This window comes from Mobula birostris, chromosome 8, assembly GCF_030028105.1.
Source record: "Mobula birostris isolate sMobBir1 chromosome 8, sMobBir1.hap1, whole genome shotgun sequence".
NCBI lineage: Eukaryota > Metazoa > Chordata > Chondrichthyes > Myliobatiformes > Myliobatidae > Mobula > Mobula birostris.
The window spans coordinates 1,480,750-1,503,933 of NC_092377.1; the positions used below are offsets into that span (position 1 = coordinate 1,480,750).

The window sequence follows — 23,184 nt, forward strand, 5'->3', positions numbered from 1 at the left end:
TCTTCCCTCTCTTCCCTGACTGTCACCCACTTATCTAACTCCTGCAGCCTTGGGATGACTAACTCCCTGCAGCTCCTATCTCCTATCTATCTCCTATTCACTTTCCCTAATAAGCTGTAGGTCATCAAGCTGATTTTGGGATCCAAGTTCATGGCTCCTTGAAAGTGGCTACACAGGTCGTTAAGGTGGTTAAGAAGGCTAATGGAATGCTTGCTTTTATTGGTTGATGATGTGGGCACGTGGCCAAGTGGTTAACGCATTCCACTGAAGGTCGTGAGTTCGAGCCCCAGCCAAGGCAACGTGTTGTGTCCTTGAGCAAGGCACTTAACCACAGTGCTCTGCGACTACACCGGTGCCAAGCTGTATCGGCCCTTGCCCTTCCCTCGGACAACATTGGTGTTGTGGAGAGGGGAGACCTGCAGCATGGGCAACTGCTGGTCTTCCATACAACCCTGCCCAGGCCTGCGCCCTGGAGAGTGAAGGCTTTCCAGGCGCAGATCCATGGTCTCGCAAGACTAACGGATGCCATTATTAGTTGATGCACTGAGTTCAAAGGTCAGGAGGTTATTTTGCATTATTATAAAACTCTAGTAAGGCCACATCTGGAGTATTGCATACAGTCCTGATCATCCCAATTTAGGAAGGGTGCATTCAAAAGTATTCAAAGTACATTTATTATCAATGAATATATAAATTATACAACTGAGATCTGTTTGCCTACAGGCTTTGGAGAGGGTGCAGAAGAGGTTTACCAGGATGCTGCCTGGTTTAGAGGGCATGTGCTATCACGAGAAGCTGGATAAACTTGGGTCGTTTTCTCTGGAGCGATGGAGGCTGAGGGGACATCTGATAGAGGTTTACAAGGTTATGAGAGGCACACATAGAGTGGACAGAGAGTATCTGTTTCCCAGGTTGAAATGTCTAATAATAATTGGCATGCAGTGAAGGTGAGAGGGGATAGGTTCAAGTGGGATGTGAGGGGTAAGCTTTTTTTCTGAGTGGTGGATGCCTGGAATGCGTTGCCTGGTACAGGCAGCTACATTAGAGGCTTCTAAGAGATGTTTAGACGGGCATATTGATGTGAGGAAGACGGAAGAATATGGAATGGTGTAGGGAGGAGGGATTAGTGTTCGGGTGTTTTTGATTTGCTTTTTAGCTGGTGTAACACTCTGGGAAAGGTTTCACTGCGAATGTAGAAGCAGTGTCTGGGTTATGGTTAGAGATAATGGGCTTTGCAATGTGAGCTGTCCAGTCAGGGGAGTGTTTTTTCTGGCTGTGTGCCTGACAAAGAGGTAATCTGGGTCTTTTGTTTGGTGGAAGATGAAGAGAAAAGATGCCTGAAAGGAGAGGCCATAGACACCAGAAAGGAGTGGACTTGGTGTGGGGCCGGGAGTCGTTGAAGCCCGGGGAAATCAGTGGAGGATCATAGGAAGGGAAACTGTGAGTTCCAACTTGTGCACAGTGGACTGTTTCATTAAAATGGGACCTTTTCTTTTTTCGCTTTTCCTTCACTAACCTGTAGTCAAATTAAGAATTATAAAGCTAACTCATTTAATTGTATGTGGTGTACTGTCCGTTATTTCGTGGTACTGGTTTGTAACAGGGTAACATCCACACAAACAGGGGGGAGTGTGGTTTTGTGGTGGACTCGTATCTCAATCTCACTCGTTTGGCAGGACCAGTGATCGTCTCCCCTAGGCTTACGCAGCGGACAGAACCTGAGGGTTACAATTGTGGGGGCTCGTCCGGGATTGCTTCCATTGGATGCTGTGTGATTGCCCTGAGCATTGATCTGGTGGGTTGTGTGTTTAAGTCTGTGCTAAACTATTGCCTGGTTAAGTGATTACAATACGTGGATATGGATGCTGCAGGAGTTGAGCGGTGGTGTGAATCCAAGGGGTTATCGGTAATGAATGTGTGCGTTGGGTGGGGTAGATATTTGTACTCCTGATGAGTTGTTAATTGGACTTTTAAGTACTGTTAAAGCTGTAGGGAAAGTTACAATTGTGGGGCGGAGATTTGATAAAATGGTGGGCACAGACTTGGTTTTAGTTCAGACTAGCGCTGACGTAACAGCAGTGGGACTGCCTGGTACTATTGGGGCCCCAGGAGAGGGGGACTATAGACTGTCCATACCTTTTGGGAGGCATAGAGTGTAGCGGAGCGGGCCGAATCGCAAGTCACATTTCCTGTAGCTGGAGGGGGAGACTTCAAAGACAGGGTTCTCTCTTTTCTGCTTAGCGAGGGGAAGGAGTGGTCTGATTTGGAATGTCTAATGAGTCCCCATCATCCAGAGAAGAGAGAGGATTCTGAGTTAGTATCTGCCCTTACTTCTCTGGCAAATAAATGGGAAAATGCCCAGGTTCAAAGCCCCAGCTATCGTAGGCTCTGCCTGTTCTCAGGAACGAAAAGGGGAAGAGGAGTATGGGAGTATGACAAACCAAGTTAGGGAACTGGAGCTGACGCTGGATGAACTTCGGATCATTCATGAGGCAGAGGCAGAAATTGACAGGAGTTTCAGAGAGACAGTCACCCCTAAAAGTCAGGAGGCAAGTAGCTGGGTGACTGGCAGGAGAGGGAAGGGGAATAGACAGAATGAGCAGAGCACCTCTGTGGCTGTTCCCATCACCAATAAGTACACCGTTTTGGGTACTGTTGATGGGGATGACCTACCAGGGACAAGTTGTAGTGGTTGCGTCTCTGGCACCAAGACTGGACCCTCAACTCAGAAGGGAAGGAGGGAAAAGAGGAGAGCAGTAGTGATAGGGGATTCGATAGTTAGGGGGACAGATAAAAGGTTCTGTGGGAGACATCGAGAATCCCAGATGGTCTGTTGCCTCCCTGGTGCCAGGGTCCGCGATATCTTGGATCGAGTTCTCAGTATTCTCAGGAGGGAGGGTGAGCAGCCAGATGTTGTGGTCCATGTAGGGACCAATGACGTGGGTAGGAAGGAGGAGGAGGTCCTGCAAAGGGAGTTTAGGGAGTTAGGTGCAGAGTTGAAGGACAGGACCCCCAGGGTTGCAATCTCAGGATTACTACCAGTGCCACGTGCTAGAGAGGCTAGAAATAGGAAGATAATGCAGCTAAATACGTGGCTAGGAAGTTGGTGCAGGAGGGAGGGCTTCATGTTTCTGGACAATTGGGTCTTGTTCCAGGGAAGGTGGGACCTGTTCCGACGGGACGGGTTGCACCTGAACTGGAGGGGGACTAACATCCTTATGGGAAGGTTTGCTAGTGCTGCTCCGGGGGTTTTAAACTAGATTTGCAGGGTGAGGGGAACCAGAGTGTTAGAGCAGATAGTGAGGTGGAGGGGGATCAAGGTCATGCGAGAACTGCAAGTATAGTGCATGGAGTAAAGCCAGATCTAACATATAGAGAGGCTTTGAGGAAAGAGAAACAGAATAAAGGGTGTAAAGGTAGTAAGGTAGAAGGGCTAAAATGTGTGTATTTCAATGCAAGAAGCATCAGGAACAAAGGTGATGAACTGAGAGCTTGGATACATACATGGAATTATGATGTAGTGGCCATTACAGAGACTTGGCTGGCACCAGGGCAGGAATGGATTCTCAATATTCCTGGATTTCAGTGCTTTAAAAGGGATAGAGAGGGTGGAAAAAGGGGAGGAGGGGTGGCATTACTGGTCAGGGATACTATTACAGCTACAGAAAGGGTGGGTAATGTAGCAGGATCCTCTTTTGAGTCAGTATGGGTGGAAGTCAGGAACAGGAAGGGAGCAGTTACTCTACTGGGGGTATTCTATAGGCCCCTTGGTAGCAGCAGAGATACAGAGGAGCAGATTGGGAGGCAGATTTTGGAAAGGTGCAAAAATTACAGGGTTGCTATCATGGGTGACTTTAACTTCCCTTATATTAATTGGCACCTGGTTTGACAGGGCAGAGTTTGTTAAGTGTGTCCAGGATGCATTCCTGTCACAGTATGTGGGCAGGCTGACTGGGGGAATGCCACACTAGATCTAATATTAGGTAATGAACCGGGTCAGGTCACAGATCTCTCAGTGGGTGAGCATCTGGGGGACAGTGACCACTGCTCCCTGGCCTTTAACACTGTCATGGAAAAGGATAGAATCAGAGAGGACAGGGAAGTTTTTAATTGGGGAAGGGCAAATTATGAGGCTATAAGGCTAGAAATTGCGGGTGTGAATTGGGATGATGTTTTTTCAGGGAAATGTACTGTGGACATGTGGTCGATGTTAAGGGATCTCTTGCAGGATGTTGGGGTTAAATTTCTCCCTGTGAGGAAGATAAAGAATGGTAGGGTGAAGGAACCATGGGTGACAAGTGAGGTGGAAAATCTAGTCAGGTGGAAGAAGGCAGCATACATGAGGTTTAGGAAGCAAGGATCAGATGGGTCTATTGAGGAATATAGGATAGCAAGAAAGGAGCTTAAGGGGCTGAGAAGAGCAAGAAGGGGGCATGAGAAGGCCTTGGCGAGTAGGGTAAAGGAAAACCCCAAGGCATTCTTCAATTATGTGAAGAAAAAAGGATGACAGGAGTGAAGGTAGGACCGATTAGAGATAAAGGTGGGAAGATGTGCCTGGAGGCTGTGGAAGTGAGCAAGGTCTTTAATGAATACTTCTTTTTGGTATTCACCAATGAGAGGGAACTTGATGATGGTGACGACAATATGAGTGAGGTTGATGTTCTGGAGCATGTTGATATTAAGGGAGAGGAGGTGTTGGAGTTGTTAAAATACATTAGGACAGATAAGTCCCCGGGGCCTGACGGAATATTCCCCAGGCTGCTCCACGAGGCGAGGAAAGAGATTGCTGAGCCTCTGGCTAGGATCTTTATGTCCTCGTTGTCCACGGGAATGGTACCGGAGGATTGGAGGGAGGTGAATGTTGTCCCCTGGTTCAAAAAAGGTAGTAGGGATAGTCCGGGTAATTATAGACCAGTGAGCCTTACGTCTGTGGTGGGAAAGCTGTTGGAAAAGATTCTTAGAGATAGGATCTATGGGCATTTAGAGAATCATGGTCTGATCAGGGACAGTCAGCATGGCTTTGTGAAGGGCAGATCGTGTCTTAAAAGCTTGATAGAGTTCCTTGAGGAGGTGACCAGGCATATAGATGAGGGTAGTGCAGTGAATGTGATCTATATGGATTTTAGTAAGGCATTTGACAAGGCTCCACATGGTAGGCTTATTCAGAAAGTCAGAAGGCATGGGATCCAGGGAAGTTTGGCCAGGTGGATTCAGAATTGGCTTGCCTGCAGAAGGCAGAGGGTCGTGGTGGAGGGAGTACATTCAGATTATTGGATTGTGACTAGTGGTGTCCCACAAGGATCTGTTCTGGGACCCCTACTTTTCGTGAATTTTATTAACGACCTGGATGTGGGGGTAGAAGGGTGGGTTGGCAAGTTTGCAGACGACACAAAGGTTGGTGGCATTGTAGATAGTGTAGAGGATTATCAAAGATTGCAGAGAGACATTGATAAGCTGCAGAAGTGGGCTGAGAAGTGGCAGATGGAGTTCAACCCGGAGAAGTGTGAGGTGGTGCACTTTGGAAGGACAAACTCCAAGGCAGAGTACAAAGTAAATGGCAGGATACTTGGTAGTGTGGAGGAGCAGAGGGATCTCGGGGTACACGTCCACAGATCCCTGAAAGTTGCCTCACAGCTGGATAGGGTAGTTAAGAAAGCTTATGGGGTGTTAGCTTCCATAAGTCGAGGGATAGAGTTTAAGAGTCACGATGTAATGATGCAGCTCTATAAAACTCTGGTTAGGCCACATTTGGAGAACTGTGTCCAGTTCTGGTCGCCTCACTATAGGAAGGATGTGGAAGCATTGGAAAGGGTACAGAGAAGATTTACCAGGATGCTGCCTGGTTTAGAGAGTATGCATTATGATCAGAGATTAAGGGAGCTAGGGCTTTACTCTTTGGAGAGAAGGAGGATGAGAGGAAACATGATAGAGGTGTACAAGATAATAAGAGGGATAGATAGAGTGGATAGCCAGCGCCTCTTCCCCAGGGCACCACTGCTCAATACAAGAGGACATGGCTTTAAAGTAATGGGTGGGAAGTTCAAGGGGGATATTAGAGGAAGGTTTTTTACTCAAGACAGTGTTTGGTACGTGGAATGCACTGCCTGAGTCAGTGGTGGAGGCAGATACACTAGTGAAGTTTAAGAGACTACTAGACAGGTATATGGAGGAATTTAAGGTGGGGGCTTATATGGGAGACAGGGTTTGAGAGTCGGCACAACATTGTGGGCCGAAGGGCCTGTACTGTGCTGTACTATTCTATGTTCTATGTTTAAATTCCATCTGCCATTCCTTGGCCCGTGGCCCCAGTTCATTGAGATCCTGTCGTGGCCTTATACAACCTTCCTCAGAGTCTAGATTGTGTTGTAATCTTTGACAATCATCCTTAGGATCTAGATTGTGTTGTAATCTTGGGCAACCTTACACAGACTCTAGACCCTTTTGTAAACTTAGACAACCTTCCTCACATTCCAGATCCTATTGTAACATTAGACACCTTTCCTCAGATTCTAAATCCTGTTGTAAACTTAAACTGTCCTCAGATTCTAGATGTTGTTGTTCCCTTAGGTAACCTTCACCAGACCCTAGATCCTGTTGTAAACTTAGACAACCATCCTCAGATTGTAGATTGTGCTGCAATTTCAGGGAAATTCTTGAGACACTTGATCCTGTGTAACCTTAGAGAAACTTCCTTAGACTCTAGTTCCTGTTGCAACATTAGACAACCTTCCTCATTTTCTAAATCCTGTTGTAAGCTTAGACACACTTCCTCAGACTCCAGATCCTGTTGTAACCTGAGACAACCATCCTCGGATTCTAAACTCTGTTGTAGCCTTGGATAACCTTTCTCAGATTCTAGATGTTTTTACTATAGATAACTTTCATCAGACCATAGATCCTGTTGTTACCTTAGGAAAGTTCCCGCAGATTCTAGATCCTGTTGTAGCCTTAGAAATCTTACTCAGATTCTACATCTTGTTGTAACCTTCTTAGACATCCTTCCTCAAACCCTAGAGCCTGCTGTGACCTTAGACAATCTTCCTCAGACTCTAGATCCTGTTGTAACCTTAGACAACGTTCCTCCGATTCTAGATCCCGCTGTAACCTCACTCGAGAACCTTTTGTAACCTTAGATAACCTTCCTCCAATTCTAAATGCTGTTGTAACCTTAGACAACATTCCTCAGGTTCTAAATCTTGTTGTGACCTTAGGCAATCTTCCTCAGATACCAGATCCTGTTGTACACTTATACAAAATTCCTCAGATTCTAGATTCTGTTGTTACCTTAGACAACGTTCCTCCGATTCTAGATCCCGCTGTAACCTCACTCGAGAACCTTTTGTAACCTTAGATAACCTTCCTCCGATTCTAAATGCTGTTGTAACCTTAGACAACATTCCTCAGGTTCTAAATCTTGTTGTGACCTTAGACAACCTTCCTCAGATACCAGATCCTGTTGTACACTTATACAAAATTCCTCAGATTCCAGATCCTGTTGTCCACGTAGACCACCTTCCTTAGACCATAGATCCCGTTGTAACCTTAGACAACCATTCTCAGGCTCTAGATTGTGTTGTAATCTTGGGCAACCTTCCACAAACTCTAGATCCTTTTGTAAACTTAGATAACCTTCCTCAGTTTCTAGATCTTGTTGTGACCTTAGATAACCTTCCTCAGTTTCTAGATCTTGTTGTGACCTTAGATAACCTTCCTCAGTTTCTAGATCTTGTTGTGACCTTAGATAACCTTCCTCAGATTCTACATCCTGTTGTAACCTGAGACAACCTTCCTCAAACACTAGATCCTGTTATGACCTTAAACGATCTTCCTCAAATTCTAGATCCTGTTGTAACCTCATACTCTATAACCTGTTGGAACATTAGACAACTTTCCTTACACTCCAGATCCTGTTGTAACTTGAGACAACCATCTTCAGATTCTAAACCCTGTTGTAACCTTGGATTACCTTTCTCAGATTCTAGATGTTTTTGCCATAGATAACCTTCATCAGACCCTAGATCCTGTTGCAACCTTAGAAAGTTTTCCTCAGATTCTAAATCCTGTTGTAACCTTTGTGACGGGATCCTGAATTACCCCTATGAACTGTGCTTTTAAAAGAGAGAGAGTGAGTTGTGCAGCACTAACACCTTGTTATTAAGAGAGATATCCCATCATCAGTGGGGACGGGAGAGGTTCCGGAGGATTGGAGGGTTGCAGATGTTGTTCCCTTATTCAAGAAAGGGAGTAGAGATAGCCCAGGAAATTATAGGCCAGTGAGGCTTACTTCAGTGGTTGGTAAGTTGATGGAAGAGATCCTGAGAGGCAGGATTTATGAACATTCGGAGAGGTATAATATGATTAGGAATAGTCAGCATGGCTTTGTCAAAGGCAGGTCGTGCCTTACGAGCCCGATTGAATTTTTTGAGGATGTGACTAAACACATTGATGAAAGTAGAGCAGTAGATGTAGTGTATATGGATTTCAGCAAGGCATTTAATAAGGTACCCCATGCAAAGCTTATTGAGAAAGTAAGGAGGCATGGGATCCAAGGGGACCTTGCTTTGTGGATCCAGAACTGGCTTGCCCACAGAAGGCAAAGAGTGGTTGTAGACGGGTCATATTCTGCATGGAGATCAGTGACCAGTGGTGTACCAGGGATTTGTTCTGGGTGAGGAAGTGGAGGAATGGGTTAGTAAATTTGCTCATGACACAAAGGTTGAAGGTGTTATGGATAGTGTGGAGGGCTGTGAGAGGTTACAGCAGAACATCGATAGGATGCAAAATTGGGCTGAGAAGTGGCAGATTGAGTTCAACCCAGATAAGTGTGAGGTGGTTCATTTTGGCAGGTCAAATATGATGGCAGAATATAGTATTAATGGAAAATTTTTAGTTGGGGAAAGGCAAATTATGAAGCTATAAGGCTAGAGCTTGCGGGTGTGAATTGAGATGATGTTTTTGCAGGGAAATCTACTATGGACATGTGGTCGATGTTAAGAGATCTCTTGCGGGATGTAAGGGATAAATTTGTCCCGGTGAGGAAGATAAAGAATGGTAGGGTGAAGGAACCATGGGTGACAAGTGACGTGGAAAATCTAGTCAGGAGGAAGAAGGCAGCATACATAAGGTTTAGGAAGCAAGGATCAGATGGGTCTATTGAGGAATATAGGGAAGCAAGAAAGGAGCTTAAGAAGGGGCTGAGAAGAGCAAGAAGGGGGCATGAGAAGGCCTTGGCAAGTAGGGTAAAGGAAAACCCCAAGGCATTCTTCAATTATGTGAAGAAAAAAAGGATGACAGGAGTGAGGGTAGGACTGATTAGAGATAAAGGTGGGAAGATGTGCCTGGAGGCTGTGGAAGTGAGCGAGGTCCTCAATGAATACTTCTCTTCGGTATTCACCAATGAAAGGGAACTTGATGATGGTGAGGACAATATGAGTGAGGTTGAAGTTCTGGAGCATTCTGATATTAAGGGAGAGGAGGTGTTGGAGTTGTTAAAATACATTAGGACAGATAAGTCCCCAGGGCCTGACGGAATATTCCCCAGGCTGCTCCACGAGTCGAGAGAAGAGATTGCTGAGCCTCTGGCTAGGATCTTTATGTCCTCGTTGTCCACGGGAATGGTACCGGAGGATTGGAGGGAGATGAATGTTGTTCCCTTGTTCAAAAAAGGTAGTAGGGATAGTCCGGGTAATTATAGACCAGTGAGCCTTACATCTGTGGTGGGAATGCTGTTGGAAAAGATTCTTAGAGTTAGGATCTATAGGCATTTAGAGAATCATGGTCTGATCAGGGACAGTCAGCATGGCTTTGTGAAGGGCAGATCATGTCTAACAAGCCTGACAGAGTTCTTTGAGGAGGTGACCAGGCATATAGATGAGGGTAGTGCAGTGGATGTGATCTATATGGATTTTAGTAAGGCATTTAACAAGGTTCTACATGGTAGGCTTATTCAGAAAGTTAGAAGGCATGGGATCCAGGGAAGTTTGGCCAGGTGGATACAGAATTGGCTTGCCTGCGGAAGGCAGAGGGTTGTGGTGGAGGGAGTACATTCAAATTGGAGGATTGGGACTAGTGGTGTCCCACAAGGATCTGTTCTGGGACCCCTACTTTTCGTGAATTTTATTAACGACCTGGATGTGGGGGTAGAAGGGTGGGTTGGCAAGTTTGCAGATGACACAAAGGTTGGTGGTGTTGTCGATAATGTAGAGGATTGTCAAAGATTGCAGAGAGACATTGATAGGATGCAGAAGTGGGCTGAGAAGTGGCAGATGGAGTTCAACCCGGAGAAGTGTGAGGTGGTACACTTTGGAAGGACAAACTCCAAGGCAGAGTACAAAGTAAATGGCAGGATACTTGGTAGTGTGGAGGAGCAGAGGGATCTCGGGGTACATGTCCACAGATCCCTCAAAGTTGCCTCACAGATGGATAGGGTAGTTAAGAAAGCTTATGGGGTGTTAGCTTTCATAAGTCGAGGGATAGAGTTTAAGAGTCGCGATGTAATGATGCAGCTCTATGAAACTCTGGTTAGGCCACACTTGGAGTATTGTGTCCAGTTCTGGTCACCTCACTATAGGAAGGACGTGGAAGCATTGGAAAGGGTACAGAGGAGATTTACCAGGATGCTGCCTGGTTTTGAAAGTATGCATTATGATCAGAGATTAAGGGAGCTAGGGCTTTACTCTTTGGAGAGAAGGAGGATGAGAGGAAACATGATAGAGGTGTACAAGATAATATGAGGAATAGATAGAGTGGATAGCCAGCGCCTCTTCCCCAGGGCACCACTGCTCAATACAAGAGGACATGGCTTTAAGGTAAGGGGTGGGAAGTTCAAGGGGGATATTAGTGGAAGGTTTTTTATTCAGAGAGTGGTTGGTGCGTGGAATGCACTCCCTGAGTCAGTGGTGGAGGCAGATACACTAGTGAAGTTTGAGAGACTACTAGACAGGTATATGGAGGAATCTAAGGTGGGGGCTTATATGGGAGGCAGGGTTTGAGGGTCGGCACAACATTGTGGGCTGAAGGGCCTGTACTGTGCTGTACTATTCTATGTTCTATATTCTATGTAAGACTCTTGGCAGTGTGGAGGATCAGAGGGATCTTGAGGTCCACGTCCATAAGACACTCAAAGCAGCTGCGCGGGTTGACTCTGTGGTTAAGAAGGCATACGGTGCATTGGCCTTCATCAACTGTGGGACTGAGTTTAAGAACCGAGAGGTAATGTTGCAGCTATGTAGGACCCTGGTCAGACCTCACTTGGAGTACTGTGCTCAGTTCTGGTCGCCTCACTATAGGAAGAATGTGGAAACCATAGAAAGGGTGCAGAGGAGATTTACAAAGATGTTACCTGGATTGGGGAGCATGCCTTATGAGAATAGGTTGAGTGAACTCAGCCTTTTCTCCTTGGAGCGGCGTAGGATAAGGGGTGACCTGATAGAGGTGTATAGGATGATGAGAGCCATTGATTGTGTGGATAGTCAGAGGCTTTTTCCCAGGGCTGAAATGGCTAACATGAGAGGGCACAGTTTTATGTTGCTTGGAAGTATGTACATAGATGTCAGGGGTAAGTTTCTTACACAGAGTGGTGAGTGCGTGGAATGGGCTGCTGGCGACGGTGGTGGAGGTGGATACGATAGGGTCTTTTAAGAGACTCCTGGATAGGTACATGGAGCTTAGAAAAATAGAGGGCTATGGGTTACCCTCGGTAATTTCTGAAGAAGGTACATGTTCGGCACAGCGTTGTGGGCCGAAGGGACTGTATTGTGCTGTAGGTTTTCTATGTTTCTAGAACCAGATCTAGAATTGCCCACCTCTTGCTGCCCCTCCTCCAAGAGGACCAAAATCTTGTCATAATTTGGAGGCTCGCATGCCTCAATGAACCAGGCAGTTATGCTGGCTGGAGTCAGGTCTTTAGGTTTTGGCTCTTAGTAGGGTCACCCACAGGTCAAAGGACAGTGGACAGAGTGAGAGTGGTCCAGCAGTCCTCCAGGGTCGGGGGTTCTGCTCAGAGCTAACAACCCTGACTGGTCAATCAAAATTGCTGCAGAATCAGCAATGAAGAATGCTTCTACATCTGAGTGCTATGTATTCGTGAGCCTGGACCTGGGACTTGCATGACTGACAGTCGTGAAAACTGAGAGGAAGGTACTGGCACAATGAAAGAAGTCCTGACCACTGCCGGAAATAGAGAACTTTCATTGCTCCCCTGAACAGCTAAGGTGTAAGAGGCAGAGGCCGTAAGTAAGTTGCTGCCCCAGTCGAGGGAGTTCATGAATTCTGTACACACACGACACCCCCCGCTCTAAATGCACTTACTGGGAATGTTGGAAACGTTCTCGATCGTAGTCTTCAAAGATGTCCCTCCAGACCAGGAGGCTGAGTAGCGTGTAGGTCCCACCCGCCACAAGCATCAGGGAGGACTTCACCATGTGACTGGCTTGGACTAGCATGGTAATCCCGATCAGGAGGAGTACACAGAGGCTACTGTAATACTTGGGATCCTTTACACAGCTACTGTGAACCTGGCTCATATTCCTGTAGGGTGGAGTCCCAGAAGTCTGCAGGCAGGTGAGCTGGGGGAGAAAACATTCAAGTTCAAGTTGAATTGTCATTCAGCCATACATGTGAACACAGCCAAGGTGCAAAATACAGGGTCAACTATCACACATAACGCATATAGGACATATTGTCACGGCTGCAGAAAATCATAAAGTCACAAGAAAAATCATTTAGCCCTAGTCTCTAAGTGTCCTGGCCTGTAGATTGATGGAGCATGGATGTTGTCTTGCAGCCATGTTTCTGCAAGAACAAGCCTGCAACAGTTCCCTATCTCACGCAAGAGCAGTTGCAGATGAATGCATTCCAGCTTGTCTTCCCAGTCCCCAAACATGGATGGAATCCAGCGGCTTACAGATGGCTCCAATGTGTCTTTCCTCAATGGACGCAACAGGAGATCCCAAATCATGAGTGGCCTGGTCTGTGCCACAACCGAGGTCATGCAGCTGAAACATAACTGAACGCCCCACCTACAGAGGTTTCAGACCACCAAGACCAGGCTCACTCAGAACCCAACTCACCGTCTCCCCGGTCCTGGAACATTCAGACTCTAATCCGAACCTGAACCCAAACCCACTGTCACCTCTGTCCCCATACACAACCTGCCCCAAACCCAGACTGTAATTGTGACCAAACCCCAGCCCAATCCCTGACCCCATCAGAACCATAACCCCAACTCACTGTCACCTCTGTCCCTTGTAATACTGACCCAAACTCAAACACTGACCCCTGACCCATTCAGAAACATAATCCCAACTCACTGTCACCTGTGCCCCATTTACAACTGACCAAAATTCAGCACCTAATCATGACTAAAACCTCAGCCCCAACCTCAGCACTGAACCTGACCCAAAAGCCAACCCCGGCCACAACCTTGATCATGACCACATAGGACTAGGTGTGCAGGTATATCAATGTATGAGTGTGTAGGTACACATATGTGTGAGTGTGTAGTGTGACAACAGACCAAGTTATCAGAAGATTGATGCCGATAAGACAGATAAGAGAGAGACAATGGGGAAACATTCAAAATGCTAATAAATGAGAGACGAGAGAGATTAACGAAAAGAGACACAGTTCTGAGTATTCTCAGACTGGTTGCTTTGAACCTGAACTGTTTGAAGTTTGATGGACAGGCGATTCCCCAGCAGGGGGATAAAAGGAACAGGTTCACTAAGGCAAGCGACACACCACGAGGTAACAAGACCCTGGAGGTGCGGTGCCCCCCCACAAGTTGGTGGGAGTTTTGGAGGTCTGGTCGCGGGACCAACCATAGACGCATAGAGTGAAAAGGTACGATCGGTGGGAACCTGGTGTGTGTGTCTGCCCTTGCCTGGGTGCTGGGTTTACCGCAGAAGAACGATCGTATCCGGAATGGAGGGGTCACAGTCGGTGACCTCAGAAGACTTTAAAAAGGGCTCGCCCGAAAGCTAACTGCAAGGAATATCAAAGGTCTGTTTGAATCCGATTTGAATATCAGCATTCGCGCTCTCTCTCTCTCTCTCCCCTCAACAGCACAACAGCAATTACTGCGAACTGAACTAAACTGAACTGACTCTGTGTCACTTGAGACTGATCATTTTACCCCTAGACTGTGATAGAGCTTGATTGATTCCTATTATCCTAGTTCTGTGTACATGTGTGTTTTATCATTGCTAACCCATTGCATTTATATCCTTACGTTTAGAGTACTGTGTTACTTATTTCTTTAATAAAACTTTCTTAGTTTCAGTAATCCAGACTCCAACTAAGTGGTCCATTTCTGCTGGTTTGGCAACCCAGTTACGGGCTACATAACATAAGGTACTTGTGTGTGAGAGCGTGTAGGTACATGTGTGTGTGTGTGTGTGTGTGTGTGTGTGTATGTGTGTGTGTCTGTGTGTGTGTGTGTGTAGGTACACGTGTGTGTGTGTGTGTGTGTGTGTGTAGGTACACGTATGAGTGAGTGTGTAGGTACACGTGTGTGTGTGTAGGTACACATGTGTGTAGGTACACTGTGTGTGTAGGTACACGTGTGTGTGAGCGTGTAGGTACACGTATGTGAGTGCATTGTATAAGTATGAGAGTGTGCAGGAGTCAATGTGTGCGAGTCTGAATGAATGAGTGTGTGTGTGAAGAAGTGAGTGTGAGTGTGTGCACTCACCATGTCGACAGTGTGTGCCAGGGTGAGGATTAGGGCAGCAGTGATGGCGCACGTGTTACGTGCCCAGCGGGTCCGATCAATCCACGTGGAGAACACAACCAGCTTTGATGGAAAGATCTGAAACACAGACAGTCCGAGGTGTGAGGAAGGGAGACTCAAAGTGAGGGGGTGAGGGAGGGAGAGAGGGTGAGGGAGTGAGTGGGGGATGGACAGATAGTCTCACCGTGAAGGGGAGTGACAGAGCGAGGGACGGTGAGGGAGATTGAGGGAGCGAGGGATGGTGAGGGGGAGTGACGGAGAGAGGGACATTGAGAGGGAGTGAAGGACTTTTCCTGTGGGTGGTGATGTTGGAAGAACTGACCCTGGAGGTGTGACGTACTAATAGTGTCATCCTCGGGTGGTCACGGACTACTGGTTTCACTCTGGGTGAATGTCAGACTAATCGTCATCGTCTCACCCTGGGTGGTTGACCGATTGAATGACTCACCGTAAGCGTGCATTGAACTTCTTGTCTCCCCCTGGGGGAGTGTCGGACTGATAGTCTGCCCCGGGGGAGTGAGCCTCCCCTGGGGGTTTGACTGGTGGAAGACTCCCCCTGGAGGTTTGACTGGTGAAAGTGTCCCCCTGGGAGAGTGAGTCTCCCCCTGGAGGTTTGACTGGTGAAAGTGTCCCCCTGGGGGAGTGAGTCTCCCCCTGGAGGTTTGACTGGTGAAAGTGTCCCCCTGGGGGAGTGAGTTTCCCCCTGAGGGTTTGACTGGTGGAAGTGTCCCCCTGGGGGACTGAGTCTACCCTGGGGGTTTGACTGGTGAAAGTGTCCCCCTGGGGGAGTGAGTTTCCCCCTGAGGGTTTGACTGGTGAAAGTGTCCCCCTGGGGGAGTGAGTCTACCCTGGGGGTTTGACTGGTGAAAGTGTCCCCCTGGGGGAGTGAGTTTCCCCCTGAGGGTTTGACTGGTGAAAGTGTCCCCCTGGGGGAGTGAGTCTACCCTGGGGGTTTGACTGGTGAAAGTGTCCCCCTGGGGGAGTGAGTCTCCCCCTGAGGGTTTGACTGGTGAAAGTGTCCCCCTGGGGGAGTGAGTTCCTCCCTGAGGGTTTGACTGGTGAAAGTGTCCCCCTGGGGGAGTGAGTCTCCCCCTGGAGGTTTGACTGGTGAAAGTGTCCCCCTGGGGGACTGAGTCTACCCTGGGGGTTTGACAGTTGAAAGTGTCCCCCTCGGGGAGTGAGTCTCCCCTGGGGGTTTGACTGATGGGAGACTCACCCTGGGGAAGACAGCAGCAAGTGAGAGGACGGTGAGGATGACGAGCAGTATCTCGCCAATGACGAAGGTGACGTAGTTGATCCACAATCTGAGAACGAAGAGAGAAATTGAAACCCCCACAACTCTGTCAGACCAAACCCGTCCCCTCTCACCCAGAGTGGGGTGAATGCCACAGTGTGGACCCCCTCCCTTACCCTCACTCCCTTGTCATACCACTCAGCTGGTCAGGCAGTTGCTGGATGGGGAGGCTGTTAACCCTTTCCACTCCACAAACCTTCCCTGTCACAGGGTAAATCGTGAACTCGTGACCGCAAACCTCCTGAAGTTTTTACGGAAATGACACTGAGGTGTACAAGAAGTCTGGACAATGAGAAGTCAAAACAGCTCAAGGCTTTGCTGGCAGCAGCCGGCCCACATCAAGGACATGAATAACTATCCCACCTAAACCCCTCATGGATTGCTTGCCCCCAAAACCCCCATTCTGTCCCAGTGAAGGCTGCCTGACCCTTCGTTCTGTCCTGGTGAGGGGTCCCTGAACCCCCGTTTGATCCCGGTGACGGGTCCCAGAACGCCTCCACATCCTGTCCTGGTGACGGATGCTGATTCCTGACCCGTGTGACCTGACATTCCGACCCCTGGGACCCGACATTGCGACCACTGTGATGACATTCCGACCCCTGGGACCCGACATTCTGACCCCTGTGACATGACACTTCGACCATTGCTGACCCTGGGTCGATGGATAGCTGGACGAGGAAGGAGAAGGCGAGGACGACACAGGAGCAACTGATGGCAGCCCCACTCTGCTTCTCCCGCTCCACAGAGAACCGGTTCTCCATCTCTGGCGCCTTGAATCTGAGCGACAGGAGGTTCGTGCATCGTCCTTTCGTCCTGTCAACAACATGGGCTCTGGTCAGGGGTAGCACTGCCAGTGTGTGAGACTGACTTCACACTGACTACATATCTCAATGGTCCAACATTCCCCCACCACCCCTCACCCCTCACCCCAATGCTCCAGCCCATCCCTCGACACCCACTGCCTGCTCTCACCCTGCAAACTTCAATCTAAACACATTGACCAGATCCCCTGACGTCTGACCCTGTATTACTCATGATCTTGACACTACCCCACTCTACAACCCATGACCAACTCCTCCCCAAACCACAAACCCTGACTCTGACTCATGACCCCACCCTGCCATCCCTGACCATGCCCCCCTAACCTGAGCCCACCCAAAGCCCTGACCCTGAATTCACTCAATGACCCCTGACCCTGAACTCAATGACCCTGACTCTGAACTCAATGACCCCCGACCCTGAACTCACTCAATGACCCCCGACCCTGAACTCACTCAATGACCCCTGACCCTAAACTCCCTCAATGACCCCTGAGCTTCTGATGAGCCCACCCCTGACAAGGTTGTGAACTCACGCCTGCACGTTCTCTCGCTCCAACAGGGCAGCATTCAGTAACTCATTCAGCTCCCGTTGGTTCTGTTCCGAGTCGACCACCCGTTCAGATAGATCTCGTAACCGCAGCCTCCTCCGTGGGTTGGGGAATGAAGGGTGAACAACCTACCCAAGGGCAAAATAAAGAGAGAGGGACATATCTCACACTGTTCCAGGGCATTCTCAGCCCCATATGTTGCTCACTGTCTCACACCACACTACACCCTCTGTTATACAACTTGCCTCACTATTACACATCACTGTACATCGTCTCACACCACACTACACCCTCCGTTACACACCTTGCCTCACCATTACACATCACTGTACACTGTCTCACACACCACTCCCTCTGTTGCACACTATTACGCACTGTGCCTCTCCATTACACATCACTGTACACCGTCTCACTCCGTTACACACTGCTCCCTCCCTTACAAACTTCTCCAGTCTGTTACACACCATGCTCTTCCATCAATGTTCTGCCCAGTTCCCAAGTTTCCACGAACACCATCAATCCATACGTCTCGTTGATTCCTGCCCCCAGTCCCATCACCTTGAACTTTTAAATATTTCCCTAACATAGCAACAAAGAAATATAGAAAACCTACAACGCAATACAGGCCCTTCGGTCACAATGCTGTGCCGTACATGTACTTACTTTAGAAATTACTAGAGTTACCCATAGCCCTCTATTTTTCTGAGCTCCATGTACCTGTCCAGGAGTCTCTTAAAAGACCCTATTGTATCCGCTCCCACCACTGCCACCAGCAGCCCATTCCACGCACTCACCACTCTCTGCGAAAAAAAACTTGCCCTTGACGTCCCCTCTGTACCTACTCCCAAGCACATTAAACCTGTGCCCTCTCGTGTTAGCCATTTCAGCCCTGGGAATAAGCCTCTGACTATCCACACGACCAATGCCTCTCATCATCTTCTACACCTCTATCAGGTCACCTCTCATCCTCCACCGCTCCAAGGAGAAAAGGCCGAGTTCACTCAACCTATTCTCATAAGACATGCTCCCCAATCCAGGCAACATCCTTGTAAATCTCCTCTACACCCTTTCTATGGTTTCCACATCCTTCCTGTAGTGAGGCGACCAAGCACCTTAAAACCGTGTCCAATGACATATATTGAAATTGAAGACAACAGTGTGATCGATACCTGCCAGTCAGAGTTGGTGAGCACTAACAGGACTTTGGCCCTTCTGTTTCTATCTTGACCACCTTTCTACATGGATCCCATTTCCCAACACTTAGAGCACCGCTTTGGCTGCCTTACTAAATCTGTCCGCTGGGTCTCTGATACCACCCACACTCATGGCACACTGACTGTACTATTCACACGGTACTGAAACTGTCCGCTGGGTCGCTGATACCACCCACACTCCCAGCACACCGACTGTACTATTCACACTGTACTGAAACTATCCACTGGGTTGCTGATACCACCCACACTCCCAGCACACCGACTGTACAATTCACACTGTACTGAAACTATCCACTGGGTCTCTGATACGACCCACACTCCCAGCACACCGACTGTACAATTCACACTGTACTGAAACTGTCCGCTGGGTCGCTGATACGACCCACACTCCCAGCACACCGACTGTACCATTCACACTGTAGTGAAACTGTCCGCTGTGTCTCTGATACGACCCACACTCCCAGCACACCGACTGTAAAATTCACACTGTAGTGAAACTGTCTGCTGGGTCGCTGATACGACCCACACTCCCAGCACACCGACTGTACCATTCACACTGTAGTGAAACTATCCACTGGGTCTCTGATACGACCCACACTCCCAGCACACCGACTGTACAATTCACACCGTACTGAAACTGTCCGCTGGGTCGCTGATACGACCCACACTCCCAGCACACCGACTGTACTATTCACACTGTACTGAAACTATCCACTGGGTTGCTGATACCACCCACACTCCCAGCACACCGACTGTACTATTCACACTGTACTGAAACTGTCCGCTGGGTCGCTGATACGACCCACACTCCCAGCACATCGACTGTAAAATTCACACTGTAGTGAAACTGTCCGCTGGGTCTCTGATACGACCCACACTCCCAGCACACCGACTGTACTATTCACACTGTACTGAAACTGTCCGCTGGGTCGCTGATACGACCCACACTCCCAGCACATCGACTGTAAAATTCACACTGTACTGAAACTGTCCGCTGGGTCGCTGATACGACCCACACTCCCAGCACATCGACTGTACAATTCACACTGTAGTGAAACTGTCCGCTGGGTCTCTGATACCACCCACACTCCCAGCACACCGACTGTACCATTCACACTGTAGTGAAACTATCCACTGGGTCTCTGATACGACCCACACTCCCAGCACACCGACTGTACAATTCACACTGTAGTGAAACTGTCCGCTGGGTCGCTGATACGACCCACACTCCCAGCACACCGACTGTACCATTCACACTGTACTGAAACTGTCCGCTGTGCCTCGGATACCACCCACACTCCCAGCACAACGACTGTACAATTCACACTGTACTGAAACTGTCCGCTGTGTCTCGGATACCACCCACACTCCCAGCACACCGACTGTACAATTCACACTGTAGTGAAACTGTTTGCTGGGTCTCTGATACGACCCACACTCCCAGCACATCGACTGTACAATTCACACGGTACTGAAACTGTCCGCTGGGTCTCTGATATGACCCACACTCCCAGCACACCGACTGTACCATTCACACTGTAGTGAAACTATCCACTGGGTCTCTGATACGACCCACACTCCCAGCACACCGACTGTACAATTCACACTGTAGTGAAACTGTCCGCTGGGTCGCTGATACGACCCACACTCCCAGCACACCGACTGTACCATTCACACTGTACTGAAACTGTCCGCTGTGCCTCGGATACCACCCACACTCCCAGCACACCGACTGTACAATTCACACTGTACTGAAACTGTCCGCTGTGTCTCGGATACCACCCACGCTCTGAGCACACCGACTGTAAAATTCACACTGTACTGAAACTGTCCGTTGTGTCTCGGATACCACCCACACTCCCAGCACACCGACTGTACAATTCACACTGTAGTGAAACTGTCCGCTGGGTCTCTGATACGACCCACACTCACAGCACACCGACTGTACTATTCACACTGTACTGAAACTGTCCGCTGTGCCTCGGATACCACCCACACTCCCAGCACACCGACTGTACAATTCACACTGTAGTGAAACTGTCCGCTGTGTCTCGGATACCACCCACGCTCTGAGCACACCGACTGTAAAATTCACACTGTACTGAAACTGTCCGCTGTGTCTCGGATACCACCCACACTCCCAGCACACCGACTGTACAATTCACACTGTAGTGAAACTGTCTGCTGGGTCTCTGATACGACCCACACTCCCAGCACATCGACTGTACAATTCACACGGTACTGAAACTGTCCGCTGGGTCTCTGATATGACCCACACTCCCAGCACACCGACTGTACCATTCACACTGTAGTGAAACTATCCACTGGGTCTCTGATACGACCCACACTCCCAGCACACCGACTGTACAATTCACACTGTAGTGAAACTGTCCGCTGGGTCGCTGATACGACCCACACTCCCAGCACACTGACTGTACCATTCACACTGTAGTGAAACTGTCCGCTGGGTCTCTGATATGACCCACACTCCCAGCACACCGACTGTACAATTCACACTGTACTGAAACTGTCCGCTGTGTCTCGGATACCACCCACGCTCTGAGCACACCGACTGTAAAATTCACACTGTACTGAAACTGTCCGCTGTGTCTCGGATACCACCCGCACTCCCAGCACACCGACTGTACAATTCACACTGTAGTGAAACTGTCCGCTGGGTCTCTGATACGACCCACACTCACGGCACACCGACTGTACTATTCACACTGTACTGAAACTGTCCGCTGTGCCTCGGATACCACCCACACTCCCAGCACACCGACTGTACAATTCACACTGTAGTGAAACTGTCCGCTGTGTCTCGGATACCACCCACGCTCTGAGCACACCGACTGTAAAATTCACACTGTACTGAAACTGTCCGCTGTGTCTCGGATACCACCCACACTCCCAGCACACCGACTGTACAATTCACACTGTAGTGAAACTGTCCGCTGTGTCTCGGATACCACCCACGCTCTGAGCACACCGACTGTAAAATTCACACTGTACTGAAACTGTCCGCTGGGTCGCTGATACGACCCACACTCCCAGCACACCGACTGTACCATTCACACTGTACTGAAACTGTCCGCTGGGTCTCTGATACCACCCACACTCCCAGCACACCGACTGTACCATTCACACTGTAGTGAAACTGTCCGCTGTGCCTCGGATACCACCCACACTCACGGCACACTGACTGTACAATTCACACTGTAGTGAAACTGTCCGCTGGGTCTCTGATACGACCCACACTCCCAGCACATCGACTGTACTATTCACACTGTAGTGAAACTGTCCGCTGGGTCTCTGATACGACCCACACTCCCAGCACACCGACTGTACTATTCACACTGTAGTGAAACTGTCCGCTGGGTCTCTGATATGACCCACACTCCCAGCACATCGACTGTACAATTCACACTGTACTGAAACTGTCCGCTGGGTTGCTGATACGACCCACACTCACGGCACACCGACTGTACAATTCACACTGTAGTGAAACTGTCCGCTGGGTCTCTGATACGACCCACACTCCCAGCACATCGACTGTACTATTCACACTGTAGTGAAACTGTCCGCTGGGTCGCTGATACGACCCACACTCCCAGCACATCGACTGTACTATTCACACTGTAGTGAAACTATCCACTGGGTCTCTGATACGACCCACACTCCCAGCACACCGACTGTACCATTCACACTGTAGTGAAACTGTCCGCTGGGTCTCTGATACGACCCACACTCCCAGCACACCGACTGTACTATTCACACTGTAGTGAAACTGTCCGCTGGGTCTCTGATACGACCCACACTCCCAGCACATCGACTGTACAATTCACACTGTACTGAAACTGTCCGCTGGGTCTCTGATATGACCCACACTCCCAGCACATCGACTGTACCATTCACTGCTGTAGTGAATATGTCTGCTGGGTCTCTGATCCCACCCTCACTGAGTCCAGCGAGCTCCAGAATCACCCTTTTCATCTCCTCCATGTCGCATGGAGGTCAGAAATTGCCCGATGCACTTTTCCTCCTGTCCAGTAGGGTCAGGAACTGTCCCCTTCACCTCCTTCCTGGTCTAGGCTGTTCTGGAACTGTTCTCTTCCCTGCCTCTGGTCAGGGAGGCTTAGGCATTGTCTCTCCCCCCGCAACTTCTCCAGCCCAGGAGGTTCAGGAATTCTCCTCTTCACCTCCTCCTGGCCCAGGAGGTTCAGGAATTCTCCTCTTCACCTCCTCGCCGGCCCAGGAGGTTCAGGAATTCTCCTCTTCACCTCCTCACCGGCCCAGGAGGCTCAGGAGTTCTCCTCTTCACCTCCTCGCTGGCCCAGGAGGCTCAGAAAAAAAATTTCACCTCCACCGGGTTCGAGGAGGCTCAAGAATTCTCCTCTTCGCCTCCCCTCTGGCCCAAGAAGCTTTGGAATAGCTTCCTGCTCCTATGCTCCGCAGTTGCAGGAGACTGTCTATTGTGTGAGGCACCTAAGGGGTGCTGCGGATTCCATGTTACCAGGGCCGATCCACTCCCATCCCATTGAAACAGTTCTTCCTCCCAGTTACCAGTTTACATTGA

At 49.0% G+C, this 23,184-nt stretch overlaps 1 protein-coding gene across 2 annotated transcripts in view; it reads right to left on the reverse strand.

Annotated features, from left to right (window-relative positions):
• The window catches only part of adcy3a (adenylate cyclase 3a), a 209,619-nt gene that overhangs the window by 92,287 nt on the left and 94,148 nt on the right, over positions 1-23,184 (reverse strand). For both annotated transcript variants that reach the window (XM_072264686.1, XM_072264687.1), the window contains exons 9-13: positions 17,380-17,522; positions 16,677-16,838; positions 15,948-16,035; positions 14,693-14,809; positions 12,310-12,566 (exon numbers count right to left, since the gene is read on the reverse strand). In XM_072264686.1, the coding sequence (XP_072120787.1) occupies positions 12,310-12,566; positions 14,693-14,809; positions 15,948-16,035; positions 16,677-16,838; positions 17,380-17,522 (767 nt within the window). The remainder of the gene's footprint in view (positions 1-12,309; positions 12,567-14,692; positions 14,810-15,947; positions 16,036-16,676; positions 16,839-17,379; positions 17,523-23,184) is intronic.